The sequence below is a fragment of the Heptranchias perlo genome, chromosome 30, assembly GCF_035084215.1.
Source record: "Heptranchias perlo isolate sHepPer1 chromosome 30, sHepPer1.hap1, whole genome shotgun sequence".
NCBI classification, from domain to species: Eukaryota; Metazoa; Chordata; class Chondrichthyes; order Hexanchiformes; family Hexanchidae; genus Heptranchias; species Heptranchias perlo.
Genome location: NC_090354.1, coordinates 4,422,632 through 4,440,032, shown reverse-complemented (window position 1 = coordinate 4,440,032; position 17,401 = coordinate 4,422,632). Strand labels below are relative to the sequence as shown.

General features: G+C 44.4%; 1 protein-coding gene across 1 annotated transcript in view; it reads left to right on the top strand.

Moving 5' to 3' along the window:
* Nucleotides 1–17,401, top strand: part of gpr179 (G protein-coupled receptor 179) — a 74,666-nt gene that overhangs the window by 39,949 nt on the left and 17,316 nt on the right. The window contains exons 5-8 of the mRNA XM_067969154.1: nt 3,106–3,174; nt 6,432–6,541; nt 10,844–11,082; nt 16,682–16,820. Coding sequence (XP_067825255.1) covers nt 3,106–3,174; nt 6,432–6,541; nt 10,844–11,082; nt 16,682–16,820 — 557 coding nt within the window. The remainder of the gene's footprint in view (nt 1–3,105; nt 3,175–6,431; nt 6,542–10,843; nt 11,083–16,681; nt 16,821–17,401) is intronic.

The following is a 17,401-nucleotide window of genomic DNA, read 5'->3' as shown; positions in this document are numbered from 1 at the left end:
AGAAATTTTTCCACATCTCAGTCTTAAATGGCTGACCCCTTATCCTGAGACTATGCCCCCTAGTTCTAGACTCTCCAGCCAGGGGAAACATCCTCTCAGCATCTACCCTGTCAAGCCCTCCAAGAATTTTATACGTTTCAATGAGATCACCTCTCATTCTTCTAAACTGCAGAGAGTATAGGCCCATTCTACTCAATCTCTCCTCATAGGACAACCCTTTCATCCCAGGAATCCTTAGGTAAGGAGACGAAAACTGTACACAGTACTCTAGGTGTGGTCTCACCAGAGCTCTTTATAATTGCAGCAAGACCTCCTTACTCTTGTACTCCAACCCCTTTGCAATAAGGGGAGTAGGAGGACTACAATTGGCCTCAATGCCCTGGGTTAAGGAGGTGGGAGCGAATCACTCAGGGTTCTTCCTTACGATGCAATGCAAAGACTTCTACTGGAGACGATGAGGGTGCGGACATCGGGTGACATTGGGCATGGTAGCATAGTGGTTATGTTACTGGATTAATAATCCGGGAGACATGAGTTCAAATCCCGTCACGGCAGCTGGGGAATTTAAATTCAGTTAATTCAATAAAATCTGGAATAAAAAGCTAGTATCAGTAATGGTGACCATGAAACTACCGGATTGCCGTAAAAACCCAACTGTTTCACTATTGTCCTTTAGGGAAGGAAACCTGCCGTCCTTACCCGGTCTGGCCTGTATGTGACTCCAGGCCCACAGCAATGTGGTTGAGTCTGAAATGGCCTAGCAAGCCACTCAGTTCAAGAAGGTGGCTCATCACCACCTTCTCAAGGGCAATTAGGGATGGGCACTAAATGCCGGCCTCGCCAGCGATGCCCACACCCCATGAACGAATAAAAAGAAATCTTGGCCGTGATGACCTTCCCACCTCCCCCACCTCTATAGTCAAGTAATCTGCTGACATTTACTGACTAGACTCACACGTGAAGAGTGACCACTGGGGGTAGGTACTGGACGGAAGTTGAGAATGTCACACAGAGTTGATTCCAAGGAATTGGAAGATGAGGAGGAACTGACCAGAAGAACTGAGCAACAACAATTTGCATTTATATAACACCTTTAACATAGTAAAACATCCCAAGGCACTTTACAGGAGGGATTATCAAACAAAATTTGGCACTGAGCCACATAAGCAGATATTAGGACAGGTGACTTGGTCAGAAAGGTATGATTTAAGGAGTGACTTAAAGGAGGAGAGAGAGGTAGAGAAACGGAGAGATTAGGGTCTAGGCAGCTGAAGTGACGGCCGCCAATGGTGGAGCGATGAAAGTCGGAGGTGCGCAAGAGGCCAGAATTGGAGGAGCGCAGAGATCTCGGAGGGTTGTAGGGCTAGAGGAGGTCACAGAGATAGGGAGGGGCGAGGCCTTGGAGGGATTTGAAAACAAGGATGTGAATTTTAAAATCGAATTTTGAAACAGTGGCAAGCTTAGCATTAAAGTGTAGAAGCTGACAGGTTGTCACTTTAACTGAAGCGTTAACACATCACAGCGTTTGATTGGGTTACCAAACACATGTGTGGATCAGCTTGGTCCAGTTAGTGGCACTCTCATCTCTAGGTCAGAAGTTGTTGGCTGGAGCCCCGTAATAAGATTTCAGCTGATACTACAGTGCAGGACTGAGGGAATGCTACATTGTCAGAGGTGTCATCCTTTGGATGAGACGTTAAACTGACCTCCTGTCTGACTATCCCACTTCAGGTGGATGGAACCTCAGGTGGATGGAACCTCATTAAGATTTTCTTCTTGATTATGTAGAATAATGAACAGCAGGACATGAGTTACAGGCTTGAATCTAATTGAGATATTTTGGATTGTTTATATATAGAATAATGGATACCTTGGGATGCATTACAGGCTGCAATCTAATTGAGGAGTTTGGATGGTTCACATATAGAATAATGGATAACTAGGATGAGTTAGAGACTGGAATCTAAATGAGCCGTTCAGAAGGTTTAAATATAGAATGATAAAGGATACCTGGCTGTGAGTTGCAAGCTAGAATCTAATCAAGAGTTTTGGATGGTTTATATACACCACTGTATTATATTTTCACTTCCCAAACTTTTCTAAAAGTAATTTGTAGGTCTGTTGGCTGCTAGGGTTCAAGTCCAACTCCAGGACTTGAGCACAAAATCCAGGTTGACACTCTTGGTGCAGTACTGAGGGAGTGCTGCACTGTTGGAGGTGCCCTCTTTCGGATGAGACGTTAAACCGAGGCCCCGTCTGCCCTCTCAGGTGGACGTAAAAGATCCCACAACACTATTTCGAAGAAGAGTAGGGACGTTCTCCCCGGTGTTTTGGCCAATATTTACCCCTCAACCAACATCTAAAAACAGATTATCTGGTCATTATCACATTACTGTTTGTGGGACCTTGCTTTTAGCAAATTGGCTGCCCTGTTTCCTACATTACAACAGTGACTATATTTCAAAATTACTTAATTGGCTGTAAAAGTGATTTGGGATGTCCAGCGGTCATGAAAGGTGCTATATAAATGCAAGTTCTTTCTTTCTTTAAATACATAACCCTACCGGATTGGAAGAGTGACAGCTCAGTTTGTAGACGCTGGTCTGATCCATTCAATCATTTCTACCTTAGCACTTTTAAATGGAAAGTCCACAGTTCCCAAATGTGGTCCATTTGTTGATATAAATGTAACTCTGGGACCCAGAGATTCTGAGTGCGGTTAGTAAGGCTCCAACAGTTTTATTGCTGGTGCTTTGCAGAACACTGTTTATAAGGATGGAGAGTACACTGACTAAACATCAAACTGCTTATTCATTTTTGTACTAGGCCAAAAAGAGATAACCTGTGGAATATTTCAGCTGCATAAGTTCCACATCCATCACTCTTGTGACTCAGCTCAAGCTTGGGTTTTTCTTGCTGCAGATTCACATTTTTTTCGGAACTGGATGGACATTAACAAACTTCTACCCAGGGTATAGGGAGGGGGAGGGGTTGGGAGAGAGCACATTTATTGTTTGAAGTGTAAGAATCACAAGTCAATATCACCTGCCTGTAGAAACACCATCTTGCCAGAAAATTAAAACGTTTCCTTTTCTTTCTTCACAGAAAATCAGAGCATCAGGTCTGGTTCTGTTGGAGACAATTCTTGCTGGATCCATCCTCCTGTATTTTCCAGTAAGTACTGAAGTAGCAGCTTTATCAGGGAAGGCAGAATCTTCAGAATCAACTCCACCCAGGTACTCAGAGATACCCCCTGACAGTGCGCAGCCCCCGTCCCAGATACCACCCTCCCCCCCCGACACTGGACAGCCCCTGTCCCAGATACCACCCCTCCCCCCCACACTGAGCAGCCCCTGTCCCAGATACCACTCCTCCCCCCCATACTGAGCAGCCCCTGTCCCAGATACCCACCCCCCCACACTGAGCAGCCCCTGTCCCAGATACCTCCCCCTCCCCCCGACACTGGGCAGCCCCCGTCCCAGATACCCCCCCCCTCCGACACTGGACAGCCCCTGTCCCAGATACCCCCCACACTGAGCAGCCCCTGTCCCAGATACCCCCACCCCCCCACACTGAGCAGCCCCTGTCCCAGATACCTCCCTGACAGTGGGCAGATGCTCGGTTCCAGGCATCTCGTCTCTACTCAACCTTTGGAGAATAGGGTTCCACTGCACTTGAAGTGGGACGTGAACCCCGTTTTGATTCAAAGAATCATATAGCACGGAAGGAGGCCATTCGGCCCATCATGTCTGTGCCGGCTCTTTGTAAGAGCTATCCAATTAGTCCCATTCCTCCTGCTCTTTCCCCATAGCCCTGCAAATTTTCAAGTATCTATCCAATTGCCACAATCTGCACATACAACACAAGACTGTGTAAGAAAGCACGAAAACAAGCATGATACATTCAAATGCCGACTCTTTTCCCATTCTTTCAGCCGTCCCTTCAGCAAGAGCTCTGAATGACCCTTTTCCTCTCTGTTACTGAGCAGTGCTCGATCCTCGAATATAGGCAGATCTCATTGTGCCACTTTGACAGTGTAATATTGGGGCAAGCAATTATGTCGCTGGTGAATCACTACCTACAGCGAGAGCTTTTCTTTGTAGATGGTTGACAGATGGTTCAGTCTAAATTTGGAAAGTCGAATTTATATGTTTGACGCATTATAATGATAATTGCTCACTTTTTGGCATCTCATTTCTGATGGAGGATTAGTCAGTTTTATTTTTAACTGTTAAAGCTGTAATTCCAACAGCTCGGGTTGATTTGATGTGAAGATGGACTGATTGGTAATCGCCTCTCTCCCCTCTCCCTCCAGTATGTTCATTCCCTTTTTTTGGCACAGTTTTGTCCTCTTGAAGGTAAGATTGGGATGTGTCATTGTGTAGCATTCTCAGCTCAGGTGTAGCACGGGCTCGATGCAGAGTAAACCATCCCTCCACACCGTCCTGACAATGGGGTATATATGTTCAACATTTTAACGATTTTAAGCAAAAAAAGTAAATATAAAGCAAGGGTTTCCCCTTTTATACTTGTGTCTGTTTCTTAATAAAATTAACAAATGACAGAAAATATACCCCAATTTACCGTAATGCCATCATTCGAAGAGCGCCGTCCGCTGCTCCACTGTGACATTTCTGTTTCCAAGTCAGCCATCTTTGTGGCCTCTGATTGGGGTTTCCTGCTTGTCAAGGCAGGGGCAGTTTGTGGTTGGAGACCCACCAGGGTGTAGGCTGAGACTGTCAAACTCATTTCATACAAACCCTTACAGCCAGCAGAGGGAGGAGAGCTTTATCCTATCGGTCTGGGATTTGGATGCCTTTCATGACCTCAGGATGTCCCAAATGAAGTACTTTTGAAGCGCAGTCACTGTTGTGATGTATGAAACGCGGCAGCCAATTTGCGCACAGCAAGATCCCACAAAAAGCAATGAGATAAGGAGCAGATTAGTGATGTTGATTGAAGGATAGATATTGCTCAGGGCAATGGGGAGAATTCCCCTGCTCTTTTTCAAAATAATGCCATGGGATCTTTTATATTCATCTCAAAGCGCCTCAGTTTAACGTCTCATCCAAAAGACAGCCCCTCCCTCAGTACTGCACTGGAGTGTCAGCCTAAATTTTGCACTCAAATCTCTGGAGGGGTCTTGAACCCACGACCTTCTGACTCAGTAGGCAAGAGCACTACCTACCGAGCCACAGCTGACACGTATGATCAGTGATGTTTACTCACTGCAGTACAAATTCAGAAGCCACTTCCATTTTGAAATTTAAAAAAGGAAGCAGAATGGGATTTAGAATCAATCAAAAGTGAAAATAATCCCAGCATTTTTGGACAATGAAAAGTTAGCTTTTTAATTTGACGTCTTAAAAAAAATTGAGTGTGTGCAATATTGTGCCATCCCTTCATGTTGCGTTGAAGGTTGAGGTTCCCTCATCGTTGGTCACACAGATCACTGGTCACTCAGCACCCTGATTTTTTAAAAAATCTCCTTCTCCCCATTACCTCACCCAAGTGGCCATTCTTCAAGAGTGTAGACGGGCTATTCACTCATGGGGTTTTCACAGCCAAGCCCAATCCTGTTCCTCACCCAACATCAACAACCACACACCTTCCATCGAGGGTGCTGAGCCCTGGAAACCGTGGAGACAAGCCCCATCCCCCTAGTCCACGTTGCTACGCTGCTGACTCAACACAGATCGACAAGATCTTCCTGGTCCGTCCAGCCCCCTCCATGGTGCGCTTACCAATTGAACCAAGGGAGAAGTGATAAAGCCTTAAGTTTGACGGAATTGAGTTGGCAGCACCTGGGTATAAATACTGCAAATGTTAGATCTTGGGCTACTGCTCTCAATGGCATATAGCAAAACAGGTGGCCTAGGGTACATGGAGGTGGGATCAGAGAACAGGTAATCTGCATCACAGTGAAATGTAAGGTCAATGTATATTGTCCCCCAAGTCCAGTGGAACTGGATCTGGGCATTCGATGAACGCTTTAACAGAAACTCATTAGCCTGCGGTTTATATCAGATCACCTGAATCTTTCACACATTCTTTGAAAGAGTAAATAAGGAGAAACTATTTCCCAGTGGCAGAAGAGTCGGTAACCAGAGGACACAGATTGAAGGTCATTGGCAAAAGAACCAGAGGCGGCATGAGGGAAAAAAAATTATGCAGCGAGTTGTTATGATCTGGAATGCACTGCCTGAAAGGGTGGTGGAAGCAGATTCAATAATAACTAATACGTGAAATGGAAAAATTTGCAGGGCTATGGGGAAAGGGCAGGGGAATGGGACTAATTGCACAGCTCTTTCAAAGAGCTGGCACAGGCATGATGGGCCGAATGGCCTCCTTCTGTGCCATATCATTCTACGATTCTCTGATTCTATGTTTGGCCATGTTGAAGTATGCCTCTGTTTGCATTCTCCCATCAGGTGTTCATCCTATATTTCCAGCCCAGTGTTTTCCGATGTGTTCTCCTGCGATGGGTGCGAATGCTGGGCTTCTCAATCAACTACGGAACCGTAACATTGAAGATTTACAGGTACCAGTGCACTGAAAGACTGAGGGTCACCAGGGTTGAATGTCGCAATCAGAGTTCTGATGTACCCCCTCACGGTCAGGTCACTGGATGAACGTTGCGTCTGTTGGGTGGATCTAGGTGCCCACTGAGGGTCACCAGGGTTGAATGTCGCAATCAGAGTTCTGATGTACCTCCTCACGGTATACTGGTGTTAAATTAGTCTGTGTACACGGGTAGCACTTTTATCTGAGGAAGTTATTATATTTGATTGATGGGTTGGATTGAATTAACAAACTACCATATTATAAAAAATCTCATAGCTGCACGCAGTGCCCGTCAACTTTTTCCATTACAAATTCCCATGTACTCATGCACTCCTGCCAGTGGAGGCATGCAGCGCCACCACTGGTGGGAGGGTGTATTTACAGTGTGACAAGTTTACATAGGCAATTCCCATTATAAATGTGGACATAGAAATTTATAATGGAAATATAAAAACAAGGACAGAATGTCTCAGTATAGAATAGGGCCTGAATTATATCTGCGTGCCCTGGTCTAATTATTCCCCCACCCTCTAATCCTGATTCACCGTAGATTATACTTGGTCCTTTGGTCTCCTTATCTAAGGAAGGATATACTTGCCTTAGAGGCGATGCAATGAAGGTTCACTAAATTGATTCCTGGGATAAGAGGGTTGTCCTATGAGGGGAGATTGAGTAGAATGGGCCTATACTGTCTGGATTTTAGAAGAATGAGAGGTGATCTCATTGAAACATACAAGATTCTGTGGGGGCTTGACAGGGTAGATGCTGAGAGGTTGTTTCCCCTGGCTGGAGAGTCTAGAACTAGGGGTCATAGTCTCAGGATAAGGGGTCGGCCATTTAAGACTGAGATGAGGAGGGATTTCTTCACACAGAGGGTCGTGAATCTTAGGAATCCTCTACCCCAGAGGGCTGTAGATGCTCAGTTGTTGAGTATATTCAAGACTGAGATCGATAGACTTTTGGACTCTAAGGGAATCAGGGGATATGGGGATCGGGTGGGAAAGTGGAGTTGAGGTCGAAGATCAGTCATGATCTTATTGAATGTGCAATGCCATGGGAGATTGGCTAGTATTTCCTAGGTTAGAGTTGAAGCTTTTGAACACGATAGGTCTGAAATCTATATTTTGAATACTTTATTAATTTCTCTCCCTATTCATTTGGGTTCCCTGATGCCATGACCCCTGACAGTGTTTGGGAGGAGCTGCTCCCAGGACTCTGTAACTGTCATTCTGTAAACAGCCACCAGGAGGTGAGAGAGAGCAATGTGGGGGTGGCTCCTGCTCCGTTTGCTCCCCCTTTGATCGGGGCGGGGTGGGGGGGTCTCGCTCACTGTGCAGCAACGACTGGGAACTCTCAGGAAACACTTCTTCACACAAAGGGTAGTGGAAATCTGGAACTCTCTCCCTCAAATAAGCTGTTGAGGCTGGGGGTCAATTGAAAATTTCAAAACAGAGATTGATAGATTTATGTTAGGCCAAGGGGTATTAAGGGTTACAGAACCAAGGCAGGTACATGGAGTTGAAATACAGATCAGCCATGGTATAATTGAATGGCGGAGCAGGCTCGCGGGGCTGAATGGTCTCCTCATGTTCCTAACTGACCATGTGGGGAGAGGAAGCACATCCCACCAAACTGTGGTATGTAAACTATCACAGTGAAAATAAGCTGACAGGCTGCCTGCGGGGCGGTGCTTGAAGTTATGTGGACAGGCGATGCTGTGCTTGTTTATTCTCTGCATCAATATCCCATTAGAAACAGGAAGTGATTGAAAACAAACGAGCAAAGGATTGGAAAAGACTGGTTGTCAGGAACTGTCCCTTTAAGACCGCACGGTGAAAAGGCAACAAGAGAATTGAAATTGGAAAGAAAAATACCATGGAGAATTGGCAATAGAATGTAGCATTGTGTTTCCTCGGTAGGAGCTGTTCAATTATTAATACAACGAAACGCTTTAAACCCGGCCCTTCTGTAAGTGGTTTGAAAAGAGCACAGGTTCAGTTAGATCATTTTATTTTTGTTAGCAGTACTGGGCCTCGATCATCCTGTGAGGTACATTTGTAAGCAATTGTGATCCATGTAACCTCTAGCCCGTCCCTGTGAAACCAGCTACCAGCAGCCTTGTCTGAAGACCCAGACTGCCTGTTGTGTCCTGTGTGCTGCACTGTTGCCCATGTTTCCCTGTGACCTGTTTCAATGCTAAGCCATCACCTTCCCACTATTCTGTCTGCCTAGGAACACAGGAACAGGAGGAGGCCATTCAGCCCTTCTAGCCTATTGCGCCATTCAATCGGATCATGGCTGATCTGTACTTGAACTCCATTTACTTGGCTTGATTCCGTAACCCTTAACCTTACCCAACAAAAAACAAATTATCAATTGACCCCCAACCATGACAGCATTTTGGAGGAAAGAGTTCCAGATTTCCACTACCCTTTGTGTGAAGAAGTGCTTCCTGGCATCACCCCTGAACGGCCAGGCTCTAATTTTAAAGTTATGCCCCCTTGTTCTCAACTCCCCCCCCCCCCACCAGAGGAAGTAGTTTCTCTCTATCTACCCTATCAAACCCTCTAATCATCTTAAACACCTCAATTAGATCACCCCTTAATCTTCTACACTTAAGGGAATACAAACCTGTCCTCATAATTTAACCCTTTTAGCTCCCGGTTCATTCTGGTGAATCTGCGCTGCACCCCCTCCAAAGCCAATATATCCTTCCTGAGGTGCGGTGCCCAGGACTGAACTGCTCATACGAAGGTGTCAATGACTTATTTTAGAAGCTGTCAACTTGTCTGTTACTTTTAACAAGTCTTTATCTAAACTTTTTTTTGGGGGGGGAGCTGGGCATGGAGGTGCTCGATCTTTTCTTCCTCCCTACACCCATCCAAAATGACTCAGGGGTAAAGCCATACAGACCAGGATCCCGACCTGTGCTGAGCGAGCTGATCAGCAGTGGAGGTGTCACAGTTGGCCAAAGCACCCCTTGGTTAGGAAAGGGAAAATCAACCAGGGTTCCCACTTCTAATCACTCCAGGGGCGCATGAGTGCACTGTGATGTCTTCTGCAATCAGATAGCCCGCTGACACTCAGTGTCGAGGCCCACACATTTGGGCAAAGTGCTGGAGGGTAACCCCCCCCGTACTTTCAAGAGGGGAAGAGAGACAAGAAAGGAGAAGACACGTGAAATGTTTCATCGATGGTTTGGGTTACATCATTGTACATTTTCTGCCACTTCTCCTACCGTGTACTGTACCCTGGTAATCTCTGTGCATCTCCGAGTGAGGCACTGCCAAGGGACTGGGATCAGATCATTATTGGGCCAGTGTTAACCTACAGTTCACCATATGGAACAAGATTGACCTGAAATCTTAATGATGTGAGGTGTGTCTGTGGGAGTCCATACATCGCAATGTCAGTGTTGCCACAATGCAACATTCTGAAAGTTAATGCGTTCTCCATCTGACAAGAAATGGAATTGAAACTTACCAAGATAATTTTAGGCACAGATGATTACATAATTTGCTGAAGCAATATCTGTCATGTGATTCACCATGTGGCAATGTTATCGAGGGGAAGTTCGCAGTTTTGGCTTCTCGATATTTTAACAGTGTTCAATCGCCTCCCTCGGGAAATTGAAATAAGTTAAGAAGCATGACAATGCAAATTATACATGGTCCATTGGAGATGATGGGCTGAATGGCCTTTCCCCACACCACATGTTATGTTCTTATCTCTCCCTCTCTCTATCTTTAACTTATTAACTCATTAACTTCCAGAATCTTGCTTCTGTGAAGTGCCTTGGGACGTTTTACTACGTTATATAAATGCAAGTTGTTGTTGTTGTTTATTCTTCTCTCCCTCTCCTCACTTCTGCATGTTTCTTTTTCTCACACCTTCCTTTTCTGTCTCTTCCTCCTTTTGTATCTCTCCATAGGAACATAGGAACAGGAGTAGGCCATTCAGCCCCTCGAGCCCGCTCCGCCATTTGATAAGATCATGGCTGATCTGTGATCTAACTCCATATACCTGCCTTTGGCCCATATCCCTTAATACCTTTGGTTGGCAAAAAGCTATCTATCTCAGATTTAAAATTAGCAATTGAGCTAGTATCAATTGCCGTTTGCGGAAGAGAGTTCCAAACTTCTACAACCCTTTGTGTGTAGAAGTGTTTTCTAATCTCCCTTTCCATCTCTCCTCCTCCTATCTCTTTTCATTTCTTTCTCTTTCATTCTCCCTCCCCCTCATCCCCCCTCCTTTTCATCTCTCACTCTTTTTTCTCCAGAGTGTTGAAGGTGTTCCTATCCCGCACTGCCCAGCGGGTTCCCTACATGACTTGCTACAGGGTGCTGAAGATGTTGGGTATCATCATGATAACTGTCTGTTGGTTCCTTGTTGCTTGGACGGTGGCTGCCTGGGAGAACATGGACAGGAAAATCCCACTGGTCATCCAGTCACAAACTCCAGACGGACAGACATTTAACATGTGCCAGCTCGATCGATGGGACTACATGACAGCCATTGGTAGGAACTATTGGTTTTATTTTCTTGTGCTTACAAGTGTTTTCAGCAAATTGTCGGCCAAAGAGGAACATTTTTGTTCATAGTGCTCCACAATGGCTATGTGAAAAATATATAATTGGCAAAGTATCTATTAATATATTTAACACTCTAATGACCCAGAATTTGCTAGGAAAATAATGGCTAGTTTAATGGCGCTCGCGTTATTAATGTGTAAATCGTCCAGCAATTTGTAACGAGGAAGAGATACACCCTGAGTTGCAAATCGCAACAAAATGCTGGGCAATCTGTGCCACTCCACTGTTAGCCTCAAGAAATTTCTGTATTGGCGTTGTTAAAGCAAATTAAAATCGCCACAAAAAGCTTGGGCTTGTATTTAACAGCGTAAGGACCTTTTTAATTACAAGATTTATGTTCCCGCAATGCCATTCAATCTCTCCGACCCAGAAAGGGAATAATAGAAACTGTGGAGTCTCGTTCCTGCAGGTACTAAATTGATCTGATAGATTTTTAAAATTTAAAAAAAAATTCTCTCTCCCTTAGTCCAATCTTTCTTTCCCTCTCTTTAATTCTCTTTCTGTACCTGATTTGACTCTAATTCACAGAACAGTACTAAGGGAGTGCTGCACAGTCGGAGGTGCCGTCTTTCGGATGAGACGTTAAACCGAGGCCCCGTCTGCCCTCTCCGGTGGACGTAAAAGATCCCATGGCACTATTTCGAAGAAGAGCAGGGGAGTTCTCCCCGGTGTCCCGGCCAATAATTATCCTGCAACCAACACCGGGAAAGCAAATTATCTGGTCATTATCACATTGCTGTTTGTGGGATCTTGCTGTGTGCAAATTGGCTGCCGCGTTTCCTACATTACAACAGTGATTACACTTCAAAACGTACTTAATCGGCTGTAAAGCGCTTTGGGATGTGCTGAGGTCATGAAAGGCGCAAAATAAATGCATAACTTTCTTTTTTCTTTTATTTATATTCCAACATTTTTAACCACTGTTAGATGCAGCAGCATTACTTGTCAGCAAGCTGTTTAAAATCTTCTTTACTTCCCACTCCCATTTTAAGACATCACTCAATAAGCAAGCTACATGCTGTGATGTTTCCCATTGTGAACTCTTTTTTTTGCAAGGGAGTAAAATGGCTTGCATCTTTGACACCTGGGTTCAAATCCTGTCAGCCTCCTCTCTCTCATGGTTGTAAGTGGGACATCAATCAAATTCCCAGTACACACGGATCTCTAATTTGGCCATTTCACTCAGATAGGTCACAAGGAGAGCTGATACTAAGCAAGTGGCAAAATGTCACGTTGGTGTTCTTCTGAGTTTGGGGTTGAGGTAGGTTGTTAGGCCAGAGTACAGGGAACTTTACACCGCCTCTAAACCATGCTATATCTGACATTGAGTGCCTGCAATGGTTCATTTCGCACCACTGTTATTCCTAACCTTGGTAAGTAAAAAAAAAAGAATTCACACAATATAAAACTAGCTCACAATCTGGGCTAATGATGCTTGCGTTGAAATCAGATGCAAGCAAATGGTAGTGCCATTCAGTTGTACTCTGGGGAGAAGGAAACGCACAAACTGTCTGTAAATCCCTTAGTTTCTAAATTAGCCTTCCCTTCATCGGACAGCTGGTAACGAATAATATGGACCAGATTTGATGACAAAAGCTGTAAGGTTTGATGAATTGCTCCTGGTGCAGTCAAGGTCATTGCAGCTCTTCTGTCTGTATCCAGGTGTCAATCAAATGTTCAGCATTGCCCCTTTTGGACCAATGATGTGGAACAAAGTATGCCAGCAGGGAATGCTGGGTAAATGGACCAACCATCTCTCATTAAAGACGGCAGCTTGGGCTCGACAGTTCTGTGTTTTGTTTGTGACAGCTCCTGAGTCCAAGCTGCTCAGTTTAATGAGAGATGCTTGCTCAGCCTCCCTAATATTGTCATTGGACTCGACAGAGCAACAGAAAGGAAAGACTGAACAGGCTGGGGCTCTTTTCTCTAGAAAAGAGAAGGCTGAGGAGTGACCTGATAGAGGTGTCTAAAATTATGAAGGGGTTCGATAGGGTAGATAGAATCATAGAATCATAGAAGTTTACAACATGGAAACAGGCCCTTCGGCCCAACATGTCCATGTCGCCCAGTTTATACCACTAAGCTAGTCCCAATTGCCTGCACTTGGCCCATATCCCTCTATACCCATCTTACCCATGTAACTGTCCAAATGCTTTTTAAAAGACAAAATTGTACCCGCCTCTACTACTGCCTCTGGCAGCTCGTTCCAGACACTCACCACCCTTTGAGTGAAAAAATTGCCCCTCTGGATCCTTTTGTATCTATGTGGGGGAGACCAAAACGAGAGGTCATAGATATAAGATAGTCACTAATGAATCCAATGGGGAATTCAGGAGAAACTTCTTTACCCAGAGAGTGGTTAGAATGTGGAACTCACTACCACAAGGAGTAGATGAGGCGAATGACATAGATGCATTTAAGGGAAAGCTAGATAAACACATGAGGGAGAAAAGAATAAGATATGCTGATAGGGTTAGATAAAGAGGAGTGGAAGGAGGCTCATGTGGAGCATAAATGTCGGCATAGACCAGTTGGGCCGAATGGCCTATTTCCGTGCTGTAAAATCTATGTAATATGATATTACATGTATTACAGTGAGAAAGATTCTCAAACAGGTCCCAATTTGAGTGGAACAACTCCATTCACTACAAGGGAATGGGGGGAATGGGGGGAATGGGCTTTGAAGAATAAACTAGCCAGTTCACCTGTTAATCTCTATTGGGTTTTAAAGCTTGTCGTCATAGTAACCAAGGTGGCCACATACTCCGTAGCTACAATGTGCTGCTGATGTGGGGGAGGGATTTTTTTTGGAGGAAGGCAGTAATTTGAAGATTGATTAATTTTTAAAAAATTAATCCTCGGGCTACGGGTATCGCTGACAAGGCCAGCATTTATTGCCCATCGCTAGTTGCCCTTCAGAACCATTTATAATTTTGAGCCCCTCTCAGATCTCCTGTTAACCCAGGTCTCTAAAGAAAATAGTTGCTTATTAGCGGCCAGTTTCAATGAGAATTCTACTCATGGATTTATTTCTATTTTTAAAAAAATCCACATTCCTCCCATCCTCTCTTAATGTAAGAATATAAGAAATAGGAGCAGGAGTAGGCCATACGGCCCCTCGAGCCTGCTCCACCATTCAATAAGATCATGGCTGATCTTCTACCTCAACTCCACTTTCCCGCCCTATCCCCATATCCTTTGATTCCCTAAGTGTCCAAATAGCCATCGATCTCAGTCTTGAATAGACTCAACGACTGAGCATCCACAGCCCTCTGGGGTAGAGAATTCCAAAGATTCACAACCCTCTGAGTGAAGAAATTTTTCCTCATCTCAGTCCTAATTGGCTGACCGCTTATCTTGAGGCTATGACCCCTAGTTCTAGACTCTCCAGCCAAGAGGAGACAGCCTCTCATCTATCCTGTCAAGCCCTCTAAAAATTTCATACGTTTCAATGAGATCACCTCTCATTCTTCTAAACTCCAGAGAATATTGGCCCATTCTACTCAATCTCTCCTCATAGAACAATCCTCTCACCCCAGGAATCAATCTAGTGAACCTTTGTTGCACCCCCTCTAAGGCAAGTATATCCTTCCTTAGGTAAGGAGACCAAAACAGTACACAGTACTCCAGATGTGATCTCACCAGAGCCACAGGCTCACACTGGGATTGATTGCCACAGGGTCACGCCTCACATTAGTGTTACATTAATGCAAGTACCTCAATGTCTGGATCAGCTCAGTTACTGTAATACTAACGCTACACAAACACTTCAAACATAAAAGGAACACTTGCATTTACACTGCAGCTTATAATATTGAAACATCTCAAAACACGTCACGCAGTGAATTACGTTTGGAGTGTAGTGGCCGTCATAACTCGAATTGAAAATAAAATATTTTGAACACTTTAATCTGCACATCCTATTTTCCCCACAGGTTGTCAAATTTACCCACATGACAAGTCACAGTGATTCAAAGTTCATTTCATTATATGTGAAGCACTTTGAGATCTTTCTGAGATGTAATATGATGGTGTATAAATACTACTCTTTCTTCTTTCTCTCCCTTTCTCCTTCTGTTATAATATTGCTTTCCAATTTGACTTTGACCCTTTATCCAGCTTATCTAACCCTAAAATAAACTTAGTTCGCTTTCTCTTTCTCCTGGTTCCCACTGGCCATTTTGGGGATGAGGAGCAAGTTTTGAAAAAAATAAGACTGAGCGGTAATTCTAACGGGCAGTTTTTAAGCTAATTGCAAACCCAGCCACCAATTACATCGTCTTATTCTCTTTCCACACTGCTGATACTTTTCAAAATTTTTCAACGTATAACATTCCCCTCTCTTAAACTCGCCAACTCTGGAAGTTTCATCACATGACCTCCTGCCTCCAACCGCCCCGCCCAATCCAATATTTTTATAACTAGTAAACAAAAGTGTTTAAAGAAAATGAAAGAAAACACACAATTTCTTTTAATGGCTCCATGATTTTTTTTTCCGGGTTGCATATGGAGTGTCCGGGAGATAAATCTAACTCCTGGAGACTCCAGGACAATCCTGGAGGGTTGGCAACCCTACCCTCTCCCCCTCTCCCCCTTCCCCCCATCCCCTCTCCCCCTTCCCCCCACGCCCCCCCCCACTGGCCTCAGTCTCTGTCACTTAAAGATATTTTCTGACCTCGAAACAGGAGGGTCTTGAAATCATACCATGCGAATATTAGTGTAGAAACACAAAACACATTCATATGAAATTCCTTTACATGCTATTTTAGCTGAGGCTATTTAAAATAAGTAGCAGACAGGGAAATGTCCTACAGATGTGTGAAGTGTCGGCACACTAATATTTGCACAGCATAATTTCAAGGCCCAGATAACAGGAGCTGAGCCCCAGCAGGATTTTTAACTCATATATATTGGGAGATCCTTAAATCTGTTACATAGGAGTTGCTAGATTAAAAAAAAGACTAAGGTCCATCTAGTTCACCTTCTGCCATCCTGATAGTTGCATGATACTACAATAATTGAGTTGTTGACTAATCAGAGCAATCAATCTCTATCAATTTGTCTACAACAGACCCAGACATGAGACAAGGAAAATCCCAGTGATGGAGAGCTTTGGGAACCATAGGTCCAAAGTCACCTGTTCCTCCCAAGCAAATTACACTTACCACATGTCATGTCTTCAATTACTCATATACTGTATCCCAAAATGTTATTTTCTGAAAGAAATCTATCTAATTTGCATTTGACTGACTCAATATTAACTGCTTCTACTGTCTCCCATAGATTGACCACTCGCTCGCTGAAATATTGTTTCCCCAGATTAGTTTTGAATTTACCCCCTTCAAGCGCAGGCCGTGTCCTCTGGTTCTACCGCACTGGACAAGGTGAAGCAGCTGGTCATGGTCTACATTATTGAGTGCTTTTAGAATCCTTTAAATAGCAATCATATCACCTCTCAACCTTCTCTTTTCCAATGAGAACATGCCCATTTCTACTCTTAATTCTCTTGTACCTTCTGTTGACAGCTGAGTTCCTCTTCCTATGTTGGGGCAGTTATCTGTGCTACACTGTGCGAACAGTACCATCAGCGTACCATGAGCCACGTTTCATGGGCTTTGCCATCCACAATGAAATCCTCATGTCTGCTGCCTTCCACAGTGTCAGGTAATGTGAAACTCTACTGTAACTCCAGAGACTTAAACTCATGATCCAGGCTGACACTCCCAGTGCAGTACTGAGGGAGTGCTGCACTGTTGGAGGTGTCGTCTTTCGGTTGAGACGTTAAACCGAGGCCCCGTCTGCCCTCTCGGGTGGACATAAAAGATCCCATGGCACTATTTCGAAGAATAGCAGGGAAGTTCTCCACGATATCTTGGCCAAGATTTATCCCTCAATCAACACCTAAAGCAGATGATCTGGTCATTCATTTCATTGCTGTTTGTGGGAGCTTGCTGTGCGCAAATTGGCTGCCACGTTTCCTACGTTACAACAGTGACTACACTTCAAAAGAACTTAATTGGGTTGTAAAGCTCATTGGGAAGTCCTGAGGTCGTGAAAGGCGCTGTATAAATACAAGTCTTTCTTTTCTTTCTCTCATCTAGCCCCAGTGGTAATCTCCTGCTAAGGATGAATGTTTGGTTCAACATAGTAGGTGGCCATTCATCTGCTCGAGCCTGTTCCGCCATTCAATCAGATCATGGCTGATCTGTATCTCAACTCCATTTATCCGCCTTTGCTCCATATCC